A 25,613-nucleotide genomic window follows, 5' to 3' on the forward strand; every position below is an offset into this window, starting at 1 on the left:
ATGATTTTTAATTAGATGAGCTAATGAAGTGAAGGTTGCTCAGTCGTGTTTGACTCTTTGCGACCCCATGGACTGTAGCCCACCAGGGTCCTCTGTCCATGGGATTTCCCAGGTAAGAATACTGGAGTGGGTTGCCATTCCCTTCTCCAGGGTATCTTACCAACTGAGGGATCAAACTTGGGTCTCCTGCATTGCAGGCAGGTCCTTTACCATCCGAACCACCAGGGAAGCCTTAAGATGAGGTTGGGTGAGAAGATGAGGTAGCGTGGCATTCTAAAGTCTTTTGATTCCCTCCAGTTCCCCGAGATGGGTTCTACAAGGACATGGAAGGATTTGCTAAGCAATTTAACTGTCATTATTTCTGAGGTCAGAGGAGCTCAGTATTGAAAGAAGTAGAAGAGCATCTGAGAGTAATCCATACCTGGCCAGAATGAGAGGCTGAGAGAGAGAACAGCTGAGAAACAAACACTCACCTGTCACAGCTCTTGTGGGTTAGACTCGATCCTCTGCAGATGTAAGGTTTTGTGAGAGACGCTCATAGAGCATGTGATTCACATAGAGTGGACCTCCCTGCCTCCTTGGTTTGCCTAAAATATGGTTAATCTGATGGCTTCCAGATAGATGAACTAGAGGATCTTTATTCACCTAAAATTACTGAGTTTCTAGGAGATACACAGGAGGGTTAGGGCAGGGACCAGAGACCAGTAAAGGGCTGAGTATGATGTAGAGGGTGGGAGCTAACAACTTGTGATTTAACTGCCCCCAACCCCCACACCGCACCAAATCACTAACCACTAAATCCAGAAACCCAGAGTGTTTGAAGCAGCTATTTTGAGAACTGGCTGCAGAGGGTGCAGGGAGGAGGGGCAAGTTGAAGCTCTAACATATTACGTTTTAGTAGAAGGTATGAGAGAGATTTCAAGGAGGATTGTGAGTAATAGGGGTTTTCTTCTCCTTTTTAGAACCCTTTTCTGCTCTCCCCAGTGACCTGTCATAAATTTAAGTCAAATAGAGCTGAGAAGCCCTGGGTGACCAGACAGCTGCTGTGCCATGGCTCCATTCCAGGGTCAGTAATCTCAGGAGAGACTCAGGAAGGCAACAGCTGCCCAGGCAGAGGGAAAGGGGTGGCCTGTGTGGTTCAGTCCCGATACATACTCCTGCTTAGTGGATTCTCAAGGTTAGCTGTAGAGGAAGAGACAGCTACTTGAAGGGAGATATTTAGAATTGGAGTCCAGATTTTCCTCCAAAGGAGAGGGATGAGAGAAAAGAATTGGTAGATTAAGGGAATGGGCTTAGAGAGAGACAGGGAGGGAGAGAGGGATAATAGTTAAAGCAAGGATCAGATTCGGAGATTTGCTGGTAATAGAGAAAGTAGGATTTGAAGTCAGAGATCGTGGGACTATAGAACTTGCCTCTAGACCTGTGACCCTCTTGTTATTGAATGTTATCCTATTACTAAACTATTGAATGTTATCCTATTACTAAACACCCCATCCATGTCATGCTTTTCAGTGTGGATAGACCTCTTGTGATGACACTGTGGCATCATGGAAAGTGTCCCCTAGCTAACTACTGGATCATTATATTGATCGTGTGAAAAAAATTTTACTGTAGGAAGACAGGAAAACCATGGGAAAAGAAAGAGTATTGAGTGGCCAGTCTCCCAAGAGTCTCAGGAATAACCCTTCCTCTTGTGAAACCTTTTTTTTTTTCTTTTGTCAAAGGGGGACAAGGAGGAATTCTATAGGGTTTGGGGAACAATTTTGTGCATGTTCTTCCAGATTTTTAAATAAAAATGTACATATACATAGATAAGCAATTTATATCTTCTATAAAAATTGGACCATGTCAACTTATAATCTCCTTTCAAAAACATTAGAGCAAAAATTAACACATTGTAAATCAACTATACTTACATAAAATTTAAAAAATTATTTAAAAATTAGATAGTTATTTTATAACTGTCTGCTATCTCCAGTACTTTACAAGATGTTGCTGCTGCTGCTGCTAAGTCGCTTTAGTCGTGTCCGACTGTGTGCAACCCCATAGACGGCAGCCCACCAGGCTCCCCCATCCCTGGGATTCTCCAGGCAAGAACACTGGAGTGGGTTGCCATTTCCTTCTCCAGTGCATGAAAGTGAAAAAATAAAGTGAAGTCGCTCAGTCATGTCTGACTCTTAGCGACCCCATGGACTGCAGCCCACCAGGCCCCTCCGTCCATGGGATTTTCCAGGGAAGAGTACTGGAGTGGGGTGCCATCACCTTCTCCGTTACAAGATGTTAGGAAAGCACAAATAAATCACAAGACTTGAAAAAGCAGTGTAGATGTGACCAGTGTATCCTTTGAAAATCACATCTTAACCCTGGTGGTCCAGTGGTTAAGAAGGTGCCTTGCAATGCAGGGGACATGGGTTCATTCAGTCCTTGGTCTGGAAGCTAAGATCCCACGTGCCTGGGAGCAACTAAATCAGCACGCCACAACTACTGAAGCCCTCTCGCTGCGGAGTCCCTGAGTAGGAACTACTAGAGCCTGTGAACCTCAACAAAAGATCACACGTGCTGCAATGAAGACCTGACAGAGCCAAATAAGTAAATAAATAAAATCACATATGGTCAATAAAGCAATCTTAGTTTGGCCCCACATTTTAATATCCAAAAGGCTGGGATTGTCCATCTACCTAACAATTCTTAAATTTGTAATTTACTTTTAAAGACACTTTCCCTATCAAATACAGTACAGCATCAGTGTTTTATAATCATAATCTTTGTTTTACTTTATTTTCTTTTTTAAAAACTATTTATTTGTTTGGCTTCATTGAGTCTTAGTTGTGGCACTCGGGATCTTTGTTGTGATGCATGGAGCATGTGGGCTCAGAAGTTGTGGCTTCTGGGCTTAGTTGTTCCATGTCGTGTAGAATCTTAGGTCCCCGACCAGAGATGAAGCCTGCACCCCCTGCATTGCAAGGCAGATTCTTTACCACCAAGGAAATCCCAAACTGTTATTTTCTTATTTCCCTCTAACTTTTTATTAGAAAAATTTGTCAGAGTTGAAAGAATTGTTCAATGCACATCTGTATCCGTTCCACCTAGCCTCAGTAATTGTTAATATATTGGCATATTTGTGTCAGCGTGTGACTGTATTCGATCTTGGGGACGTAGTACAGTGGTTAAAAGTGTGGAGTCAGTCTGCCTGGGTCCCAGAGCAAGTTTCACTGTTTTCTAGAAGTGTGGCTTGAACTTGGGCAAAATTTTTAGTGTCTCTAAGCCTGTTTCCTCACCTGTAAAACAGGATGACATCTCAGAGATTTCAGAGGATGATATGGGATAGGGTTTGGGACATAATAAATGACTGAGAAGTATTATTTGGGAACCTGTCCAATTTGCTCGCTTAGCCTGGAAGATAGGGACACCATCTTGACTGCTTTTACTTTAAATCTATGCCCATTAACTTCAAGTGAGTCCTTAGGGCTGCCTGGTTGTCCTGCCACATTTCACCAGTCGTTCACTCTCAACTTTGATGACTATTTCACTCAGTCACCTCTCTCCTCAAATCTTAAATACTTTCTGCCCCTTCTTCACTCTTAGCTGACAAGTGTGCCTGTGTCACTGAGAAAATAGAAACAATCAGAAGAGAACTTTCATACAGTCCCGTTACTCTTGCCACCTTTCTTCCATCTTTACCCCTATTCTGTGTCTTCATTCCTATATTGTGGATAAACTGTCCATAGCTCTGTTTAAGGCCAACCTATTTACTTGTGCACTAGATCCATTTCCTTTTGCCTATTCAAGATCACTGTAGTACTTACGACTTCTGTCTCTGCACCATCAGGTTTTCCTTCTCTACTAAATCATTCCCATGACCCCACATCCTATCTCGGCTACTGTCCAATTTCTCTGGGTCTCTTTAAAGCAGAACTCTTTGAAAGAGCTATCTTTATTCACACATCCATCAACAAATCCAACTTATTCTACCATGAAAATTGTCTCAAGTCTTATCACCTCTCTTACTACCACCCTGGTCCAAATGCCCACGATCTGACTTGTAAGATCCTCATAATTGTTTCCCCTCTTTCTTTCTTGCCTCTCTCTAATCTGTTCTCCACCCCACAGTCAGTGATCCTTTAAAAACACGTCAGACCATGTTTCCTTCAGCATCAAACCTTGTGATGCCTTTTCGTCAACTCAGAAAAAATCCAGGACTTCCCTGGTGGTCCAGTGGTTGGGAATCTGCTTGCCAATGCAGGAGACATGGGTTCAATCTCTGGTCTGGGAAGATTCCACATGCTGCGGGGCAACTAAGCCTGTATGCCACAGCTGCTGAGACTGCACACTCTAGACTGTGCTCTGCAACAAGAGAAGCCACTGCCATGAGAAGCCCATGCACTGGAACTAGAGAGTAATCCCTGCTTGCCACAACTAGAGAAAGCCCACATACTGCATGAAGATCTAGGGCAGCCCAAAATAAATGAGTAAGAAAAAGGAAAAAAATCTAATCTTTTCCCTGGTCCAAAGACATTCATACTCTATCACCTACCCAACTTTATTTTCTATACTCTCTCCCTTTCTCACTCAACTCCAGACGTGCTGATTTTCTTACTCTTCCCTTAACACACTAGGCACAAAATCTGCCTCAGTGACTTTCCACTTGTTGCTTCATCTGCCCGCAAGGCTCTTATATGTCATTCAAACCTCTATGTCACTCATCAGAGAGGCCTTCCTAGACTACTCTGTTTTATTTTCCTTCTTGGTGCTTGTCACTAACTGGCATAATTGTTTAATGAGTTCAGGGACTTATTAATAATTTTGCTCATTTCTGTATCCCTAATGTCTAGAACAGTAATTGGCATATACTGTGCAGTGATATATTTGTTGAATGAATGAATGTTGTGCTTCTTTTATACCCTTTTCATGTATAGAACAGTGCTAAACTCAAATATAAGTCTGTGATAAGTATTGATAAAAATAGGGTGGAAACAGCATAATCTACAGAATTGATGCTTTGAAACTGTGGTGGTGGAGAAGATTCTTGAGAATCTCTTGGACAGCAAGAAGATCAAACCAGTCAATCCTAATGGAAATCAACCCTGATTATTCATTGGAAGGACTGATGCTGAAGCTGAAGCTCTGATACTTTGGCTACCTGATGTGAAGAGCCTACTCATTGGAAAAGACCCTGATGCTGGGAAAGATTGAGGGCAGGAGGAGGAGGCGACAGAGGATGAGATGATTGGATGGCATCACTGATTCAATGGATATGAGTATGAGCAAGCTCTGGGAGATGGTGAAGGACCAGGAAACCTGGCGTGCTGCAGTCCATGGGGTCGTAAGGAGTCAGACTCAGCTTAGCGACTGAACAACAGCATAACATAAACTGGGTTCTATCAGCTTCCTAAAGTAGAACCCTTATATCTGGCAGTCATTTAACAAAGATTTGCATCTATAAAATGAGCGATAATATTTTATACTCCATTGAGCTCTCCCAAGGACGAGATGAGAAAACATTTTTGAAAGCAACCAGTTTCTGTATTTTGAAAATATCAAGTATTCAAAATTGTGAAATAAACAAACTCTACGGGGACCCAGAAGCTTACAGGAGTGACTGTTTCAAGATGAATTGTACCTTGAGACTGAGGAATGACCAGATGAAGCAGTTCTATTGCTAAGATTCTGAGGAAGGGGAGTTTCTATTATGTTACATCTAACTCTCCATCTGAGCAGAGAGGCTGGAAAGAAGCACACATACGAATTGACAAATCTCACTTCGTATTCATGAACTTGGCCTTGTGAGGGGCCTTAATGCTTCCCAGAAATCTTATTACTGTTTCCTAATCCACTCACTTTCCTCCTCTCCTAGATGAGTATTTCATCCCTTCTCCTCTGCCCTCCTCCTTCAGTACCTCTTCTTGCCTCTTGAAGGATCACCTTGTTACCTATTTTACTTCAGATACAGAAGCAATTAAAAGAGACCTTGAAAATGTCCCCCCCCCCCCCATTGTATCTGGGCTCTTGTGGCTCTGCTTCCCCTCCAGTTACTCTGGATGATCTGTTCTTAGCTCCTATTCAAGGCCACCCCCTACTCATGCGCTGAATCTTTCCCCCTTTCTCCTGCTCTTTCTCTCCTCCTTCTTTAATGGATTATTTCCACAAAGCAAATATTCTGTAACTTCTGCTGTCTTAAAATCTTCTCATGACCCCATGTTCCCCTCAAGCCACAGCCCCCATTCTTATTTCTTTGGAACTCCTTCTATATCTGCAGCTTTAATGCCTGTCCTCCTTTTCTCTTAGGAACACACTACAATCAGATTTTTCCTCCCTTCCTCGACTGTAACTTCTCTTGTTACTGTCACCAGTGATCTCCCCATAGCAAAACCCGGTGGTCAATTCTTGATCCTTATTTTACTAGGCCTACATGCAGAATTTGACACAATCACTCTCGTCTCCATGAGATAGTTTCTCTGTGTGGCTTCTCAAGTACTGTAATCTCCTGGCTTTTCTCCTGGCTTTTTCTTAATTTTTTTATTGACATTTTGTCATTTCTATACCCTCTGATCACTGGAATGCCCTAGGATTTGACCCTGTTCTCTTCTTTATTCAAACTCACTTCCTTGGTGATCTCACTCAGTCTCATGGCTTAAATACTAACCACATGTTAATAATTGCCTAATTTATATCTCTGGGCCAAGGCCTTCTCTTTAACTTATTATTCAAATGAGTTATTCAACAGTGTATCAAAGCAAATGCTGGATACTTCCGTAAGCATGTCAAGCTTGTCCAAAAACAAATCCCCGGATCTTTTCCCTAATACCTGCTCTCCCTGCTGTCTTCTTCATTTCAGAAAATGGCAATTCCATTGTTTTTCATTTCCTCAGCCCTAAAACTGTGGAGTCATGCTTGACTCCTGTCTCACAGTGCCACTTATCCAATCAACCAATCACTTTAGTGGTAGCTCGAAAATAGTGTCTGAGGGTTCCACACCTGTGGATTCAATCAACTGAGGATTGAAGAAATTTTTATAAAAATTCCAGAAAATCCCCAAAAGCAAAAGTGAATTTGCTGCAACTATTTATAGAACACTTACATTGTATTAGATATTATAAGTAATCTAGAGATGATTTAAAATATGTGGACGGATGTGCATAGGTTATGTGCAGACATTATGCCATTTTATACAGACGTGCGCATCCATGGGTTTTTGTATCCTCGGTGGTCCTGGAACCCATCCCTTGCGGTACTGAGAGACAACTGTATACCAGAGTTGAGCTACTATTCACCGCTTCCACAGGCTTCCCAGGTGGCGCTAGTGGTAAAGAATCTGCCAGCCTCTATGTAAGAAGCAGGTTCGATCCCTGGGTTTGGAAGACCCCCTGGAGTAGGATATGGAACCCACGCCAGTATTTTTGCCTGGACACGAGCCTGGCAGGCTACAGTCCACGGGGTGGCAAAGAGTCAAACACGATGGGTGACTGAGCTCACCATTTTCACCTCCACCTTGTTGATCCAAGCAACCGTTATCTCCTGCCTGGTCTTCTGCAATAATCTCTTAGCAGATTGTTCTGCTTCCTCCGTAATGCCCCTTATGTGCAAATTGAAGGTCTCTAATGGCTTCTCCTCCCTCTTATGGTAAAAGTCAAGCTTCTTAAAATGACTTCCAAGGCCCAGCATGGTCTGCCTGCACTCCCAGTCATTTCTGATCTCATCTCCATCTGTTGTTCCTCCTTCTTCCTCCTCTGCACTCCAGGTACATTGGCTTCTTGCTGTTCCTCAAACAGGCTAGTGACACTGCTGTTTCAGGAGGGGGGACCCCTTTCAGGGCCCGAGAGTGGGCTCTCATCTAACACTCAGAAATTAATTGTCTGAGGAGACACATGAGCTGATAAAGCAACAGGCTTTATTGGAAAGGGAACCCCGGGCAGAGAGCAGTGGGGTAAGGGAACCCAGGAGAACTGCTCTGCCACGTGGCTCCCAGTCTCAGGTTTTATGGTGATGGGATTAGTTTCCAGGTTGTCTTTGGCCAATCATTCTGACTCAGGGTCCTTCCTGGTGGGACACGCATTGCTCAGCCAAGATGGATGCCAGCAAGAAGGATTCTGGGAGGTGGAAGGACACATGGTGTTGCCTTTTGACCTTTACCGAACTCTTCCTATTGGTGGTGGCTTATTAGTTCCGTGTTCTTTGCTGGGACCTCCTGTTATAAAATAACTCACACACATGGCTACTATGGTGCCGGGCGAGGGTGGGCAGTTTCAGTCAGTGTGCTTCCCCTGACACTTCCACCCCTTGAAAGCTCTTGTCCTCCATCCATAGGCCTTACTGCCTTATCTCCTTCAGCTCTTGGCTCAGATGCCACCTTTCAGAGAGGGTTTTCCTGACCACTCTGTGTACAACTGTATTTCTCCATTCCCACCTGGCATTCACTACCTCCCTTCCCTGTCTTTGGTCTATAGCACTCCTCACCGTTTAACATAATAATAATTTTCTAAAAGATTCTTTTTGATGTGGACCATTTCTAAAATCTTTATTGACTTTGTTACAATATTGCTTCTGTTGTTTATGTTCTGTTTTTTTTGGCCACAGGCATGTGGGATCCTAGCTCCCAAGCAGGGATCTCACCTGCTTCCCCCTCAACTCAGATTCTTAATCACTGTACCAGTAGGAAGTCCATAATAACATAATAATAGTTTTGTTTATTCATTTGTCTATCTAAATCCTAGAATGCAAATTCAACGAGGGCAGGTTTTTCCTCTTTTGTCCTCTACGATCTCCTTAGCAACAAATACTTTTTGAATAAATTTTGTTGATTTTTCTCCCTCTGTCTGATCTCAAGACTCACTTCTTCAAAAGGCTAAGAGATGTACTTGGTAATAGGAGGACTTGGAAATTATGATGGTGATTCTAAGGGGATGGTACCTTAATACTTTATTCTGATTTTTCGTTTCCAGCTTAACACCAAAACATCTCCAGCAACCAACCAGGCACCTGGCCCTGAGGAAAAGGGTGAGTGGGGATGGGCTAGGAAGTTTATGGAGCAGGTAAATATAAGGACATGAAAACAAGTAGAGCTGTAAATCTGGAAGGTCCTAAAGTCAGATGTAACAGGAATAAGAATGTAATAAGTGAAACAAAGCACTAGTTTAAGACCACTATATCTATAGGCTTCTTTCTACTTTTTTCCTAAGAAGTAAACCTACCACTATTTACTCTTTGATTTTAGAAACTGGCTCTGGAATGCCTGGAAACAGGCACACAGTGACAGGAAGAAACACATCAAATAATCCCAGACTCTGTCTCAATCAGAACTTGAGAGAAAGCTGGGGAAAGAGAGTGCACTCTGGTACTCTGAATTGTTGTTTAGTCGCTAAGTCATGTCTGACTCTTTGCGACTCCATGGGCTGTATCCCACCAGGCTCCTCTGTCCATGGGATTTCCCAGGCAAGAATATTGGATTGGGTTGCCATTTCCTTCTCCAGGGGATCTTCCCAACCCAGGGATCAAACTGGCGTCTCCTACATTGGCAGGCAGATTCTTTACCACTGAGCCACCAAGGAAGCATTTAGGAATAAGTGATGACAGAAGACATTTGTCATCTTGGTTTAAGAGTTGCAAAGCTCCTGAGTAATTACTATAACTAATTCTCAGCCCAGGTACCCTGACTCAAGCTCCTAGGAGATTATTAGACATTCTGTGTCCTAGCAAAGGTTGGAGGCCCAAACAGAGTCTAAGCAGAAAGTGGACTTTAACCACTGTATTTGGGGCCTGGGGAAAAGGCTGGGGCCCTTTCCTCATTAATGAAACTCTCAACTGTCTGCAGGGAAAGCTGGGAGTGCCAAGAAGACTGAGGATGAGGAGGAGGAGATTGACATTGATCTGACGGCACCAGAAACAGAGAAGGCTGCCCTTGCTATTCAGGGCAAGTTCCGGCGATTCCAGAAAAGGAAAAAGGATCCCAGCTCCTGAATAACCAGCCTTACCCTCTCCTTACACTCTGCTCCCTTCCCTCTCCTTTTCCACAGCTCTGACTCCCCTGTGTCTTTGTCTCTTTGTTCCACTAGCCTCTCATAGAGGCAGGTTCAACCCTTGTACATTATTTATTCCAGCCCCTCAAGCCATTGTCATTGTAGAGGCACAAGGAACATAGGCAAGATGAAGAATTTAATAGGCAGCCACTTGTCTAAGGGTGGACCATTTTCTCCTGGAGATACAGCCAGTATCTTGATCAGTACCTATGCCTTCCCTACGAGGTTGAAGAGCAAGAGGATTTGAGGTTGAGAGAGGGACCCCTGATAATGTGGGAGGGAGGGGAATGCCTTCAGAGTAGGGTGCCCAGTGGTGGGGCATATACCCTGTTCCACTGGTTACAAACATTTCACTTCAGTTAGCATCTTTTCCCCTTCACATCCTTCTCATCAGCACCTCAACTCCCCTCCTAGGAGCTAAGCCACAGTGGGAACTGGAGCCTCCCTTTCCCCTAGGCAGACCTAAATCAAGCTGCTTCCATGTTAGTGCATGCTGAGTAGATTAGTTCCAAGGATGGGAGACTGGGACAAGGAAAAATTTCCTTCATCATGTTAGTCGAGAACCATAAGGGGCAGACATGGAAGAGGTTCAAGGGGCCACAGGCAGGGAAATGGGAAGATTCAGGAGGGAAAGAAAAATGAAGGAGGAGGAGGTCCTTAAAGATACAAGTTACTGCTGGTAAAGGTGTACTATGTAAAGGATTCTTGGGGCTTTGCTAACCTGCCTACCTCTAACCCCTCACGTCTAGATAGCCTCAGAGGCCACACAAATCAAGTGACCCCTATAGTTCCCACCTGCCTCGTGGTAGAGTCAGAGCAGAGTTGGAATAACCACTCTGTGTGATTTTAGCATGTGTAATAATTATGAAAACAATAAAAAGAAAAAACCCTCAAGTAGAGCCGTTTGACCTCTACTTCTATATTTTTCTCCGGAGGAGTATGAATGTAAGTCTGAGCTGGCCTCAGGGAGGTGGTGGAGCAACTGCGCAGATGCCACGGTGGCTCAGGAAACTGATGCTGGCTGAGAATTTGCAGACTGGAGCCCCTCCTACCTTCTTTCCCTGACCTTGTCCTCACCTTGATTCACCACCCACACTGCCTTTATCTGCTGCTGTTGCCACCCCCGGAGTGCGCCTGCAAGGGTGCTTGCCTCCTTCTCTTTCCCCTCCCAGCTCAGTGTATGCTTGGTGCATCTGCCTCTGGAAACAACCCCATCGTCCTTGCTCCTTATCCCCGAATGACCTGTGCTAACCGTCCCTCCTTACCTCCCACTGTTTTATCAAACTTAGGAGAAGAAGTAGATGAGTCTGGGTCAATAGAGAGCAGCACTGTCACCCCGAAGATGTTAAACTATGAATAAAATCATGGCTTACATTGCTGAGAAAGGAACTCTATATATAGTAACCGGAAGACAAATGCTTAAAGATCAGACAAGGAACACTTTCTCGCTCCCACCCTCCTCACTTCTTAGTATTGATATAAGAATATAGAAGTTGAGGGACTTCCCTGGTGGCTCAGTGGCTAAGACTCTGAGCTTTCAATGCAGGGTGCCTGGGTTCGATTCCTAGGCCGGGAACTAGATCCCACATGCTGTAACTAAAGGTCCTGAGTGCTGCAGCTAAGACCTGGAACAGCCAAAAATAAAAAGAATACAGAAGTTGAAACCATGTACAGCTCTGAGTAGGAAGCAAGGAACAATATCCCTGGAAGGCAACCTATATCCCAAAGTTTATCCATGCCTAACAACTCATTTTGTGCTTCTCTAGTGGCTCAGATGGGAAGGAATCTATCTGCCTGCAATGTGGGAGACCCGGGTTCGATCCCTGGGTCGGGGAGATCCCTTGGAGAAGGGAATGGTGACCCACTCCAGTATTCTTGCCTGGAGAATCCCATGCACAGAGGAGCCTAGTGGGCTATAGTCCATGGGGTCACAAAGAGTCAGACACAACTGAGTGACTTAACACTTTCACAACAACCCATTTTACATTTGAAATCTGTTCTAAGTGCAGGATAGCAGTGATGGTGGCTTTTAGTCCGGGACTCAGGGCCAAATAAAAGGATGACCTCACTGTCACACCCAGTGTGTGTCCAGTATGTCCTGGTAAAACAGGAGGACTTCCTGTTTTATTTCATGGACACAAGATGGGGATCGAATGTTCTGCACCTTGGGCTTGCCACTGAAGTAAAACAGGTGTTTCCTGTTCCTGGTGATACAGACATCTGAGAGTCGACTGTCTGCTGTGCTTAGTCACTCGGTTGTGTCTGACTCTGTGACCCCATGGACTGCAGCCCGCCAGGCTCCTCTGTCCATGGAATTTTCCAGGCAAGGATACTGGAGTCGGTTGCCATTTCCTATTCCAGGGCATCCTCCCGACCTGCGTCTCTTTGTCTCCTGCATTGGCAGTTGGATTCTTCATCACTGTGCCACCTGGGAAGCCCAGGTGGGAAGCAGAGAGTTGACCGCTGCTGAGCAGTGGTGGCTTTCTCTGGCACCGGTGCTCTCCTGTAGGCTCGCTGCCTGGAAGATATCTGCTGATTTGTTTTTTTACCACATTGATCTGGAGCATGGTGCTGAAATGATTTTTTTCCCCTTCACCCCTGCTCCAGAGTATTACACTTGTCTTCATACATGATTTTTTTTTTTTAATTTTAAAAATTAATTAATTTACTTTTGGCTGTGGCAGGTCTTTGTTGCTGCGCTCAGGCTTCCTCTAGCGGAGGCGAGTGGGGGCTGCTCTCTAGCTGTGGGGCATGGGCTTCTTTTCACGGCGGCTTCTCTTGTGGAGCACAGGCTCTAGGCAGTAGCGGCGGCACGTGAGCTCCAGACCTCAGGCTCAGTCACTGTGGCTCGTGGGCTTAGTTGCCCTGTGACATGTGGAATCTTCCTGGACCAGGAATCGAACCCGTGTCCCCTGCATTGGCAGGTGGATTCCCAACCACTGGACCACCAGGGAAGTCCTCATGCATGTTTTGAAGAAAGGGCATGGTAGCAAAACATAATCTGTTGCTTTGGGAAAGATAGTTCAAACTGGAAAGAAAGGTTTAGGCAGCTTTTGCTAAACAAGTGGCAGTTCCCATAATAGTTCTGAAAGCTGCTTTCTATCTACCCAGGCTACTTCTACCACGGAGCACTCAGATTGAGCCTCTGCTGTCTGACATCTGTAACTCCTTCTTGGGGCCCTAGAAATCTGTCTTTCTGCCCTCTAATTCCTACTACTGGAAACATGATCCTTCAGTTCTAATCACTGAGGAATTATTCCTGAGTGCTTTGTTTTGTGGAGCAAAACCTGCAAGTTCTTTGAGGGATCAGTGAATGCTTTTATAACAAGTGGTTAGGTAGAAGACACACACATTAGAAACAGTCAGGGAGGAAAGCAAATGCAGCTATCACACCTGTATCACTGAAAACTCTTTCGGTGTTTTTTCAGTTGTGTAGGAGTGGGAGCTGGGAGTCGGGTCCTGACAAAGGTGGAAGGCTGGAGATCTGAGCAAGGGCTACTTTGAGATATGCTCCCAAAGCCCAAACTTGAGGTGAAAGTCTTCAGAGAAACTCAGGTAACCAAAGGGACAAGGATTCTGCTTCCCTGGACAACCGACTTTCAGGGACTTGGTGTCATTGCTAGGTAGGACTCTTCCCCTCTGCTTGAACTTGCCCCGGTATGGAGCCAGCTTTCCCACTTTGATCTCTTCCGTCGTTCACTGTTACAAGGAACCCCTGTTCTATTGTCCATTTTGGAAGTTCCTTCCTGTCCACCTCTGCCTCTCTCTGTCTGCCCTTCTTGTCCTTGCTGAGTTTTCTCTATTTCTGGAGTTGTTTTCAGTGGGGGTGGCTCCTGGCAGATCCTTTGTTCCTGCTGCCCTCATCCCTGAGAACTGGTCCTCACTGGAAGCACTCTTCAGTGAGTTGCTGTCTTCCCGTGTTAATCCCCTGCTCTCTGTGCCTCTGAAAATGGACGCTTTGGGGCTCAGGTAGTTTGTTGAGATGGACATCACTGGTACCTTCTGTTTTGGCTGTTTGGGTGGCAGTCCTTACTCCAGATCTGCAAAGGCAGAAAGTCACAATCCACAGATGGACAGAGAGTCAACCTGTTCACAAGGCTGCAGGAAATGCTTCTGCAGAAGTTCCCTCTTGGACTACTTCCCTCCTCCAGGCACTGGGTTGGGGTGACACTGACAGCCCTCCCTCCTGCTAAGCATTTTAGCCTCCCCTTGTTAGACTATTATTACTACTACTACAAATAGGCTTTTCTTAGGCCCTGACCACCTAGATCTTTAAGAATGAAGCAAGAGAGCCTTCTTCCCTAGATCACCTGAGTATTCTTACCTACACATAATGTTCTGTTAACATAGGTTTCTTCATAGTGTCTTCAGGGATGTTCAACCCCCAAGTTGGGGCAACTCCATAGTTTTATGCTACCTTCAGGGCATGAATGGTGATGACAATAGTAATATCTAGATTTGGAAAGTACTGTGTGCCAGACCCTATTCCAAGTACTTTTACATATGTAAACCCATCTAATTCTTACAACCCTATGACATATTATTCTCTTTTACACATGAGGGAACTGAGACCCAGAGAGATTAAATAACCCTCCCAAAGCAAGTGAATAAGAGAGTTACAATCAGAACTCAGGTAGTCTGTCTCCAGAATCTGTGTTCTTCATACCACCTTGATAAAGGACTGGGTGAGTGAAGGATAGAGACCTTGGTTATTAAGGACGTTGTCTAGCCTAATACAGAGGGTAGAGAGGGCCAAGTTGCCCCTAGCTGAGCCTAGGCATACCTACTTAGTCCCTCACAGCCCACACAAGATCTAGACTCTCTCAATCCCTCATATTTCTAGAGAACCACCAGCTCTGACTTTACCTGATTGTTCTGCCAAACTCGTCCCAGAGTTCTATCACTGGCTTGATCTCATCCAGCTGCCTCTCCTGGTATTCCACGGAACACAGGGGAAGGCTCTCTGGAATTAAAAGTTGTTTGAAGTGAAATGAACAGAGAAATGGGGCTCAGAACTTGGGAGGCAGGGCTGATATGCATGCTCAGAAAGGAGGAAAGGTCAACAGACTCACATTAGGATACAAAGATGAATAGAAGGGACTGCCCTGGTGGTCCAGTGGTTGAGAATCTGCCCTTCAATGCAGGGGACGAGGGTTCAATCCTTGGTCAGAGAACTAATATCCCACATGCTTCAAGGCATCTGAGCCTATGAGCTGCAACTAGAGCCCCAATGCCATGCCACAACTAAGACCCGCTGAATCCAAAAATAAATACATATATTTTTAAAAAGGTGAATAGATGTGGGCATTATGAAATTAAATCAGACTGTAACTCCTGGGAGGGCGCTAGGTCTCACTTACCCCCCAAGCCAACAGGAGGACGGTTTGCAGAGTTATCAAAGGGAGGATGTACTGCCCTCTAGGAGATGTTCTGGAAATCCATGGGGGTATTTTTCGATTGTCATGCTATATTGGGGGGTGGGGTAGGGATGGGTAGGGTTTCACGGTTGTGAGTGCTCAGGAGCAAAAGATGTTATAACCTGGATACTGCTGCTACTGCTAAGTCACTTCAGTGGTATCCGACTCTGTGCGACCCCATAGACGGCAGCCCACCAGGCACCCCCGTCCCTGGGATTCTCCAGGCAAGAACACTGGAGTGGGTTGCCATTTCCTTCTCCAATGCATGAAAGTGAAAAGTGAAAGTGAAGTCGCTCAGTCGTATCAGACTATTCTCGACCCCATGGACTGCAGCCTACCAGGCTCCTCCATCCGTGGGATTTTCCAGGCAAGAGTACTGGAGTGGGGTGCCATTGCCTTCTCCAATAACCTGGATAGTAACCTGCAATAACCAGGATAGTGCTGCACAAGATAAAATTGTCCCACATCCCACATGTCCTTTAAAAATATCATTGAGGACTCCCCTGGTGGTACAGTGGGTAAGAATCCGCCTGCCAATGCAGGGGGCAGGGGTTTGGTTCCTTGTCTGGGAAGATTCCACGTACTAGGGAGCAGTTAAGCCTGTGCGCCACGACTCCTGAGCCCACACTCCAGAGCCCACGAGCTGCACCTTCTAAAGCCTGCACGCCTAGAGCCTGTGCTCTGCAACCAGAGAAGCCACTGCAGTGAGAAGCCTGTGCACTGCAGTGAACAGTCGCCCCCTCTCACCACAATTAGAGAAGTCCCTTGCATCAATGAAGACCCAGCACAACCAAAAATAAGTAAATAAATAAAAGTATTAAAAAAGTAAATAAAAATAACATTGGATATTAATGTGAAAAATCTGTTACAATTTGAGTGCACCTAGAATCCAACCTGATTTTACATATAAACACAAAGTACTTTTTGCACCATTTTAAATATCGAGTTTCCCAGAAATGCAACTAAGATGTAGATTGAGGGGATTTATAATTTGTTTTGTTCAGAACTTTACCATGAATTGCTTACCACTTCAGAAATCTATGTCATCAACAACAGTGCTGCTTATGGCATCAGAGTCACTGATACCTATGCAAACCCACCAGTTGGCATTTGTTGCTGTTGTATTCACAGTGATTCCACACGTGGTTCAGGTCTCTGACTACTACATATACTACATACAGCATACTATATATGCTTCCAGTCTAGTTATGTCTGAATATTACATATTAAAATATTTATAATATTATTATAAATTATGTTTTTATTTCACCTTTATATTATGGTTAGAGTATTATATTTACCTTCTAAAATTATGTTTATAGTTTATATTATATACATATATCATCCCTGGGTAATAAAAGGGACACTGGGTCTGAGGGGTTTGGGAACTATTGCTGAGGTTTTGAAAAGCCATGCCCAGCACTAGCCTGAAGATTCAGGAATTCATCTTCCTCCTGCCTCCAACACTTTTCTCTCTAACACAGCCCCCTGAACCTTGCTGCCAAGCTGTAAGTTAGGGCTGGACACTCAGAGCGAGGCCACAGGATAAACAGTGGGGGGCTCCCCTGGGAGCCACACTTACTGCCGGAAAGGAAAGCCTTAGCAGGATTGTGTCTGTGTTGTGACGATGTCTGAATTGTAAAGCAGACAGCCATAGACAGAGATTTAACCTGTGAGCGAATTAGGCCCTCTTGCCTGAGTGTTTGTTGGGTGAGAGGTCCCCCACTTGTTTCGCTGAACAGAGGAAGAAAAAGGAGGAAGAAGATGGATGACTAGGAACTAACATGGGTGGAGCTTCTACTCCATGCCGAGTACTTAGTGGTGTCGTTTATATTTTCAATTTCTTCTTTTAAATGCACCATAGGGTAGATATCAGCTTAACAAAACTCAAGGTTCTGCAGTCAGGTGATTTGTCCCAGGTCACAGAGAGCCACAGCAGGAATTAAAGCAGGACTGGTTTGATCTCTGTTTTAGATCTTCCCCAAAACAGGGATGAGTTCCTTCTTTAGACAATTCCTAACTTTTGGTTCTTTTAGAATAAGCAAAAAGATTTAAGTGAATCAGAGATTCTGCTGAATTTTTATTCTAGCCTTGAGAGAGTCATTTCCTAGGCAGGTTGATAGGGAGTCCAGGGGTCCCCAAGGAGAGAGGGGTCTGGAATTCTCAAGGAGGAAGAAAGGACAAACTTTTTGTCTTTCTCCACATTCCTTAGGATTTTTTTTTTTTTTGGTGTAATAAAGTTTTATTAAAGTATAAAGGAGATAGAGAAAGCTTCTGACATAGGCATCAGAAGGGGGCTTGCTAGTGTTAACAATGAAGTTATATAATCCAAAGAATGTCTGGAGGTTGTAAAGACCTCATCAGATCTACTCCCATAATTTACATTTTAAGATAACACTGTCCTTAGGATTATATAACAATAATGTGTCCTGCCTAAGGACAGTCTTTGGATTAAACCTTCTGTTATCTTAAAATGTAAATTATGGGAGTAGACCTGGTCTTTACAAGGATGTATCCTGCCTGAGGACAGTGTTATCTTAAAATGTAAATTTTGGGAGTCGGTCTGATGAGGTCTTTACAACCTCCAGACATTCTTTGGATTATATAACTTCATTGTTAACACTAGCAAGGGGGTACTCTTTCTGCCCCCTTCTGATGCCTATGTCAGAAGCTTTATCTCCTTTATACTTTAATAAAACTTTATTACACAAAAGCTCTGAGCAATCAAGCCTCGTCTCTGGCCCCGGATTGAATTCTTCTCCTCTGGGGGCCAAGAATCCCGCACCCTAAAGCAATGTTAAAGAGCATTCACACACATCACTTGAGCTTCTAAGACCTCTCTCTCATTGTGTACGCACACATCTGCTAAGACCTAGACTCCCCGCTTTTGTTGGGGAGACCACACATGTAGCTTCACCCACACTGGCTGATGCTTCCTGAGGAGAAGGTGTTCTGATCCTTTTACTTCTTGTGTGTCCCTAACCAGGAGGCAGGAGAGCCAATAAAGACTCCACTATCTCATGGAGCCTGGCTCAATGGACAAGATACTCTCTGCTCTTCATCTAATTTCTCACAAGAACTTTGCAAACATTACATGTTCCATTTATCTCAATACATCAAAACTGTCTTCTGGGACTTCCCTGGTGGTTCAGTGGCTAAGATTTTACTCTCCCAATTCAGGGGGACCCAGGTTCAATCATTGGTCAGGGAATTAGATCTCACAGGCTGTAATTAATACTTCTGCATGCTGCAACTAAGACCCAGTGAAGCCAAATAAATAAGTGAATATTTGTGACATAGATTTTAGTATAACCCATCCCACCACCAAGCTTTATTGACACATAACATTGTATAAGTTTAAGGTATACAGCATGATGATTAGACACATTTATAAATCACAAAGTGACAACCACCATAGTATTAGCTACTGCTATTTATCATCACGTAACTACCAATTCTTTTTTTATGCTGAGAAATTTAAGATCTACTCTCTTAGCAACATTCAGTTATATGATACAGTATTATTAGCTATTATCAGCATGTTGTACATTTAATCCCCAAACTTGTAATCTTACTGATACACTGGTATAACTTATTTATTCACTTTTTGCTGCCTGTGTCTTTGTTGTGGTGGGGGCTTTCTCTAGCTGTGGCGGGGGTAGGGAGGATGTTGTGCTTTGTGGTGCACTGGTTTTCATTGTTATGGCTTCTCCTGTTGCAAAGCGCGGCCTCTAGAGTGTGCAGGCTTCAGGAGTTGCAGCACCCAGGCTCAGTAGTTCTGGCTGGCAGGCTCCAAGACGCAGTAGTTGTAGAGCACTGGCTTAGCTGCCCCGAGGCATGAGAGATCTTCCTGGACCAAGGATCTAACCCACGTCCCCTGCACAGGCAGCCGTAATCTTAAGAAGTTATACCAGGACTTCCCTGGTGATCCAATAGTTAATAGTCATATTTGTTAATCCATTTTTCTAAGGGAAGAATACACTAAATTACATGGTGAATATTAGGAGGGCTTCAGGACTAGAGAGATAAATATAACTTAAAGTCTTCCAGATGACTGCAAAGTTGAGTGCGTAATATATCAAGAGCAGAGGCCAATACTGAGTCCCTGACATGTACTATTTCTTGTGGGGATCAGCCAGACATTTGATGTCAAGTTAATTATATTGGATTTCTTTCTTCGTGGAGAGGGCGTAGATTTATCTTTACTGAAACAGGCACATTTTGGACATGAATTCACCTTCTTTGCTCAAAATGCTGCTGCCAGCACCAGCATTGGTAGATTCACAGATACACCTTATTCATAGTTACGGTATTCCCCATAGCATTGTGTTCAATCAAGGAACTTACTTCATAGCAAAGGAAATGTACTTGTGCTCATTAAATTAAGTGATCTCTCCATGTACCCCATTTGAAAGCAGATGCTTATTTTAAATGTGGAATGTTTACTGAAGAGTCACAGCAACAGTTGGGAGACAATTCTCTGAAAGTACGAAGTTCTGTCTTACAAGATGTGATATAAGCTTTGAATCAGGGACGATTACATGGTGTTGTCTCCCTCATGGCCAGAATATAAGGGTTCCAGAGTCAGAGGCTGAAAGTGGGGGTGGCTCTTTCACTATTATACCCAATAATCCACTTACAGAATTTTTGTGTTTCCTAGAAACTTTGAGATCTGCTGGTTTGGAGAACTTGGGTTCCAAAATGAGAATGCTTCTACCATTAGACACTATGGTTCTGTTAGGTAGGTAGAATAGGGGAAAGGAGTCCAAAATGGCGGTGGCTAAAAGACAAGGAAGGTCCGAGGACCAGAGTGAAGACTTCAGGCAGAACAAACAGAACAAACAGCACTCCTGGCTAAGCCCAATTTGCATAGGGCAGGCCCAGGTGGAGGAAAAAAACATATAAAAGGAGGAGCCAAAGCGTTTTCTCACGGACTCTTTCTCCCGCTTGCGTGCACTCTTCTCTCTCTCTCTCTCTCTCTCTCTCTCTCTCACTCTCCTGATATCTTCTAAATAAAATAGAGCTGTAACACTGATTTGCCTAAGAGCTGTAACATGGTTTGTCCAAGACCCGAGAGCTGTGACGCGCCGAGGGCTTTAATGTCCGTTGCTCCAAATCTTTGTTGTGACGAGACAAAGAACCAAGGAACATACACTCGCGTGACATCTATCGTGACTCGGAGTGTATGTTCCTCGGTTCTTTGTCTCGTCACAACAAAGATTTGGAGCGACGGACATTAAAGCCTTCGGTGCGTCACAGCTCTCGGGTCTTGGACAAACCTTGCTACAGCTCTTAGGCAAATCAGTGTTACAGCTCCGTTTTTATTTATAAGATAGCAGGAGAATCCAAGACTCGAAGAAAAGAGAGTGGAGGAGTGCGTGGGGAGGGAGAAAGAGAGAGAGTGCGCGTATGCACTCGGGAAAGAGAGTCCGAGAGAAAGCGCTTTGGCTCCTCCTTTTCTATGTTTTTCCCCCCACCTGGGCCTGCCCTATGCAAATTGGGCTTAGCCAGGAGTGCTGTTTGTTCTGCCTGAAGTTTTCACTCTGGTCCTCGGACCTTCCTTTGACCTTCCTTGTCTTTTAGCCACTGCCATTTTGGACTCCTTTTCCCTATTCTACCTACCTAACAGTTCCATTGAATTAGAAGAATCTGCCACCTAGTCATTTGGGGGTCTGTATATCACTGAATCAAGAAGCAAAGAAAAAAAGTGATTTCTTGGCTCGTTGGTGTGATTGACCCTGATTCCCTAGGGGAGATTGGGATGCTGCTACACAATGAGAGAAGGAGAGCATTTCTGGAGCCCAGGAGAGTCTCTGGGGCACTTCCTTGCCTGGTAGTAAAGGTTAACATAGCAACCGAAGGGGAAAAAAAATGCAGCACAGACCTTGAGTCGGCAACGAAAGCTTTGATCATTCTACCACGTAAAGAACCCTGACTATCTGAAGTTCTGGCTGAAGACATGGGAAATATGAGATGAGCAGTGGAAGTGGTTCAGAGATGTCAGTTATGGCTTCCTAACCAATTACAGAAATGAGGACTGTTGTAACTTAGCGTATTTTCTGTTTGTTTTAGGTGTTTGTCTAAGTAACCATTTTATTCCTCTCTCCCTTTCTTTCCATTTTTGTTATTATACAAGTTGTTGGAAGTGAACTTCCCAATTTAGTCTTAAAAATTCTTATTTTTGGCTGTGTTGGGTCTTTGTTGCTGCACTGGGGCTTTCTCTAGTTCTCAAGAGGGGCTACTCGTTAGTTGCTGTGTGTAGTGTTGCTGTTGTGGTTGCCTTCTCTCATTATGTAGCATGGGTTTTAGAGTGTGCAGGCTCAGTAATTGTGGCGGCTGGGCTTAGTTGTCCCAAAGCATGTGGAATCTTCCTGGACCAGGGATTGAATCTGTGTCCCCTGCATTGGCAGGCGTATTCTTTACCAATGGACCACGAGGGAAGTCCCTAGCACTTCTCTTTAAAAAAAAAAAATTATTTATTTATTTGACTGTGTTGGGTCTTAGCTGCAGCATGCAGGATCTTCGTTGTGTCATCCAGGATCTTTTGTTGCAGTACCTGGGCTCTCTAGTTGTGGCCAGCGTGTTCCAGAGCATGTGGGTTCAGTAGCTCCAGGGCATGTGGGATCTTAGTCTCCAACCAGGGATCAGACCTGCATCCCTTGCATTGCAAGGCGGATTCTTAACCACTGGACCACCAGGGAAGTCCCACACAATTTAGTCTTTTTTTTTTTTAATACTTGTTTATTTGGCAGCATTGGGCCTTAGTTGTGGCGTATGGGATCTAGTTCCCTGACCAGGGATTGTGGCATAAGGGATCTAGTTCCCTCCCAGGCTCCCTGCATTGGGAGCATGGAGTCTTAGCCACTGGACTACCAGGAAAATCCCTACCATTTAGTCTTTAGATAACAAAGAATTCAGTGGGACTCTGTGTTTGATGAGTAACTAATATAGCCAGAGAAAAACATGGTGACTGGTGGCCTGTTTGAGGAACTGTGAGAAACTCTGGGTGTAGTCTGAAATGAAAGTGAAGTCGCTCAGTCATGTCTGACTCTTTGCAAGCTCATGGACTGTAGCCTACCAGGCTCCTCTGTCCATGGGATTTTCCAGGCAATAGTACTGGAGTGGATTGCCATTTCCTTCTCCAGGGGATCTTCCCAACCCAGGGATCGAACCCAGGTCTCCCGCGCTGTAGACAGACGCTTTACCGTCTGAGCCACCAGGGAAGTCTGGGGTGTAGTCTGACTACACCTCAATTCTGCAACTTCACTCCCACTCATAAATCTCCAGTTTCTTAGACGTTTTAAGACAGAGCAGGTAAGACAGAGTATGGTAAGAGTGGTCAAGCAGGTAAGGAAATAAGAGTGATGAGAATTCAGGCTCTATCTAAAGGGAAAAAACAACATTCAGTTCAGCATGATTGTTGCCATGTGATGACCAAATGTAGCTTTAAATAAACAAATACATCACATGGGACAAACAAAAGATGTCTTTCTGGTTGTTTCGGTCTCTACTTTAAAATTAAATCACACACACACACACAAAATAAAATAAAATTAAGTCACATGTGCTGTATCCAGCTCTTTGTGGCCCTATGGACTGTAGCCTGCCAAGCTCTTCTGTCCATGGAACTTTCCAGGCAAGAATACTGGAGTGGGGTGCCATTTCTATTCCAGGGAATCTTCCCGACCCAAGGATCAAACCCAGGTCTCTTACATATCCTGCATTGGCAGGCAGATTATTTACTGCTAGTGCAACCTGGGAAGCTGCATCTCCCAAATGTGTGTGTGTGTTGGTTGCTCAGTCATGTCCAATTCTTTGCGACCCCATGGACTGTAGCCAGCCAAGCTCCACTGTCCATGAGATTCTCCAGGCAAGAGTACTGGAGTGGGTCACCATTCCCTTCTCCAGGGGATCTTCCTGACCCAGGGATTGAACCTGGGTCTCCCTCATTTGAGGCAAATTCTTTACCATCTGAGCCACCAGGGAAGCCAAAAAGGTAGGGGTACAGCCATGCGAGTGTGTTTCAAAAAAGCCAAGTGATGAAGTGTCATCCAAAAGAGGAAGTGGCCAATAATGTCAAATGCTGCTAAACAGATGAGAAGGGCTGAAAAATGAATTTGGCGAAATGGTCATCACCATGCCCTTCGACAGGAGCAATTTCAGTAGAGTGGGGGACAGAGGGTTGAAGAGAGAATGGGAGGTTGGAGACAGTACCCTAGACTTGTCCAAGCAGCTTTGCTATAGAGGGAAGCAGAGAAATGGGACAGTAGCAGGAGATGGGAATAACAGAGATACTAGATTATTATGTGAAGAAGTGCAAATACATTTGCACTGTGTTTTTCTCCATGGTTACCAACTGTCTTTTGGTTTCATTTATAATATATTCTGCCTTTAAAGAGGTTCAAGATTTCATGTACTTCCTCTAAGATTTTTACATTTTTTTTCATGTACTTCCTTTAAGATTTTACTTCCCTTAAGATAAAGGCCCTTATTTAAAGGCCTTTCCCATTTGAGGATTAAATGAATATGCTTATCTCCTTCAGATTCTTGTATTTTATTTCATAATATTTGGGTTTTATTTTTATATATGATGTAAGATAAAGATTTTACTTTGTTTTCTTCTAGACATATGTCAATATAACTATTTTTGATTAAATAATCCATTCATTTATCACTTAACTAGAATGTTATTTTTATAATATAGTATGTTCCCACACTTATATGCATTTCTGAACTCTGTATTCTGGTTCACTGATAGATTCTTTATCTTAGATAGTCTCAACTTTATTGAGTTGTGACTAAGCTTCCTCTATCTCCCTGAAAAAAGCTATATTGACTCTGTTAACTTTTATTTTATCAAAAAATAGTAGTAAAATACATTTACCATAAAATGTACCTTTTAATCATTTCAAGTGTATAGTTCAGTGGTATTAAGTACATTCATAATGTATGCAACTATCAGCATTATTCATCTCCGTAACTCATCGTCTTGTAAAAGTGAGACTCTATCCTAATTAAACAGTAACTGCCCATTCTCCCATTTCTCCAGCCCCGGACAACTACCATTCTACTTTCTGTCTCTATGATTGTGACTATGATAAGTAACTTATATAAGTAGAATCACAGTATTTGTCTTTTTATTGCTGGCTTATTTCACTTAACATAATGTCCTTAAGTTCACTCATGTTGTAGAATGTTCTTTCTTTTTACAGCTGAGTAATATCCCATCGTATGTATAGATATACCAAATTTTGCTTATCTAGTCATCAATTGTCTATGGACTTTTGGGCTACTTCCACATTTCAGCCATTGTGAATAATGCCACCAAGAACATGGGTATACTAATATATATATCAAGACCCTGCTTTTAATTTTTTTAGATATATACCCAAAAATGGAACTGCTGGATAACATGGTAATTTTATATTTAATTTTCTTTAGGAACTTCCTACTTTCCACAGAGGCTGCACCATTTTACATCCCCACAAACAGTACACAAAGATTCCAGCTTCTCCAAGCCCTTGTCAATACTTTGCTTTGTTTTTGAAGGCAGCTATCCTAATGGATATGAGGTGGTATCTCATTATAGTTTTGATTTGTATTTGCCTAATAGAATCTATTGGGCTTCCCAGGTGGCACTAGTGGTAAAGAACCCAGCTCCCAATGCAGGAGACATAAGAGACACAGGTTTGATCCCTGGATCGGGAAGATCCACTGGAGGTTGGGGCATGGCAATCCACTCCAGCATTTTTGCCTGGAGAATCCTGTAGACAGAGGAGCCTAGGGGGCTACAGTCCATAGGGTTGCAAAGAGTTGGACATGACTGAAGTGACTGTGCATGCACACACACAATGGAATCTATTAGCTTTTACATTAAAATGAATTTGGGTTAATTTTCCTTTTAAGAGAAATGGAAGACAGCTCTTGAAATAAATGGAAGCACTGAGGGTTTTGCAAAACTGCTATTAAAAATCTTTTATTTAACCTTTTAACAAGGTGAAGAAATGACTTATGAGACTCTTGGGTTTTTTGCCATCCGTAACCACCAAGGTAAAAAGATACATATATGTTTTTCCATAATTATTTAAGGACTCTGGATATTAATGGTGTACCTATTTAGCATGCCAACAAACTAGCTAATGAGCTATTAATAGTATACCTAAAATGCAACAATGAAACAAAA

The 25,613-nt window shown here is 43.7% G+C and overlaps 1 protein-coding gene across 1 annotated transcript in view; it reads left to right on the top strand.

Annotated features, from left to right (window-relative positions):
- PCP4L1 (Purkinje cell protein 4 like 1) overlaps positions 1-10,912 on the top strand; it is a 26,827-nt gene extending 15,915 nt beyond the window's left edge. The window contains exons 2-3 of the mRNA XM_010833690.1: positions 8,940-8,994; positions 9,809-10,912. Of these exons, the coding sequence (XP_010831992.1) occupies positions 8,940-8,994; positions 9,809-9,954 (201 nt within the window). The 3' untranslated portion in view covers positions 9,955-10,912. The remainder of the gene's footprint in view (positions 1-8,939; positions 8,995-9,808) is intronic.
- Positions 10,913-25,613: the final 14,701 nt, after the last annotated feature.

The sequence above is a fragment of the Bison bison genome, unplaced genomic scaffold (assembly GCF_000754665.1).
Source record: "Bison bison bison isolate TAMUID 2011002044 unplaced genomic scaffold, Bison_UMD1.0 scf7180017863823, whole genome shotgun sequence".
Lineage (NCBI taxonomy): Eukaryota > Metazoa > Chordata > Mammalia > Artiodactyla > Bovidae > Bison > Bison bison.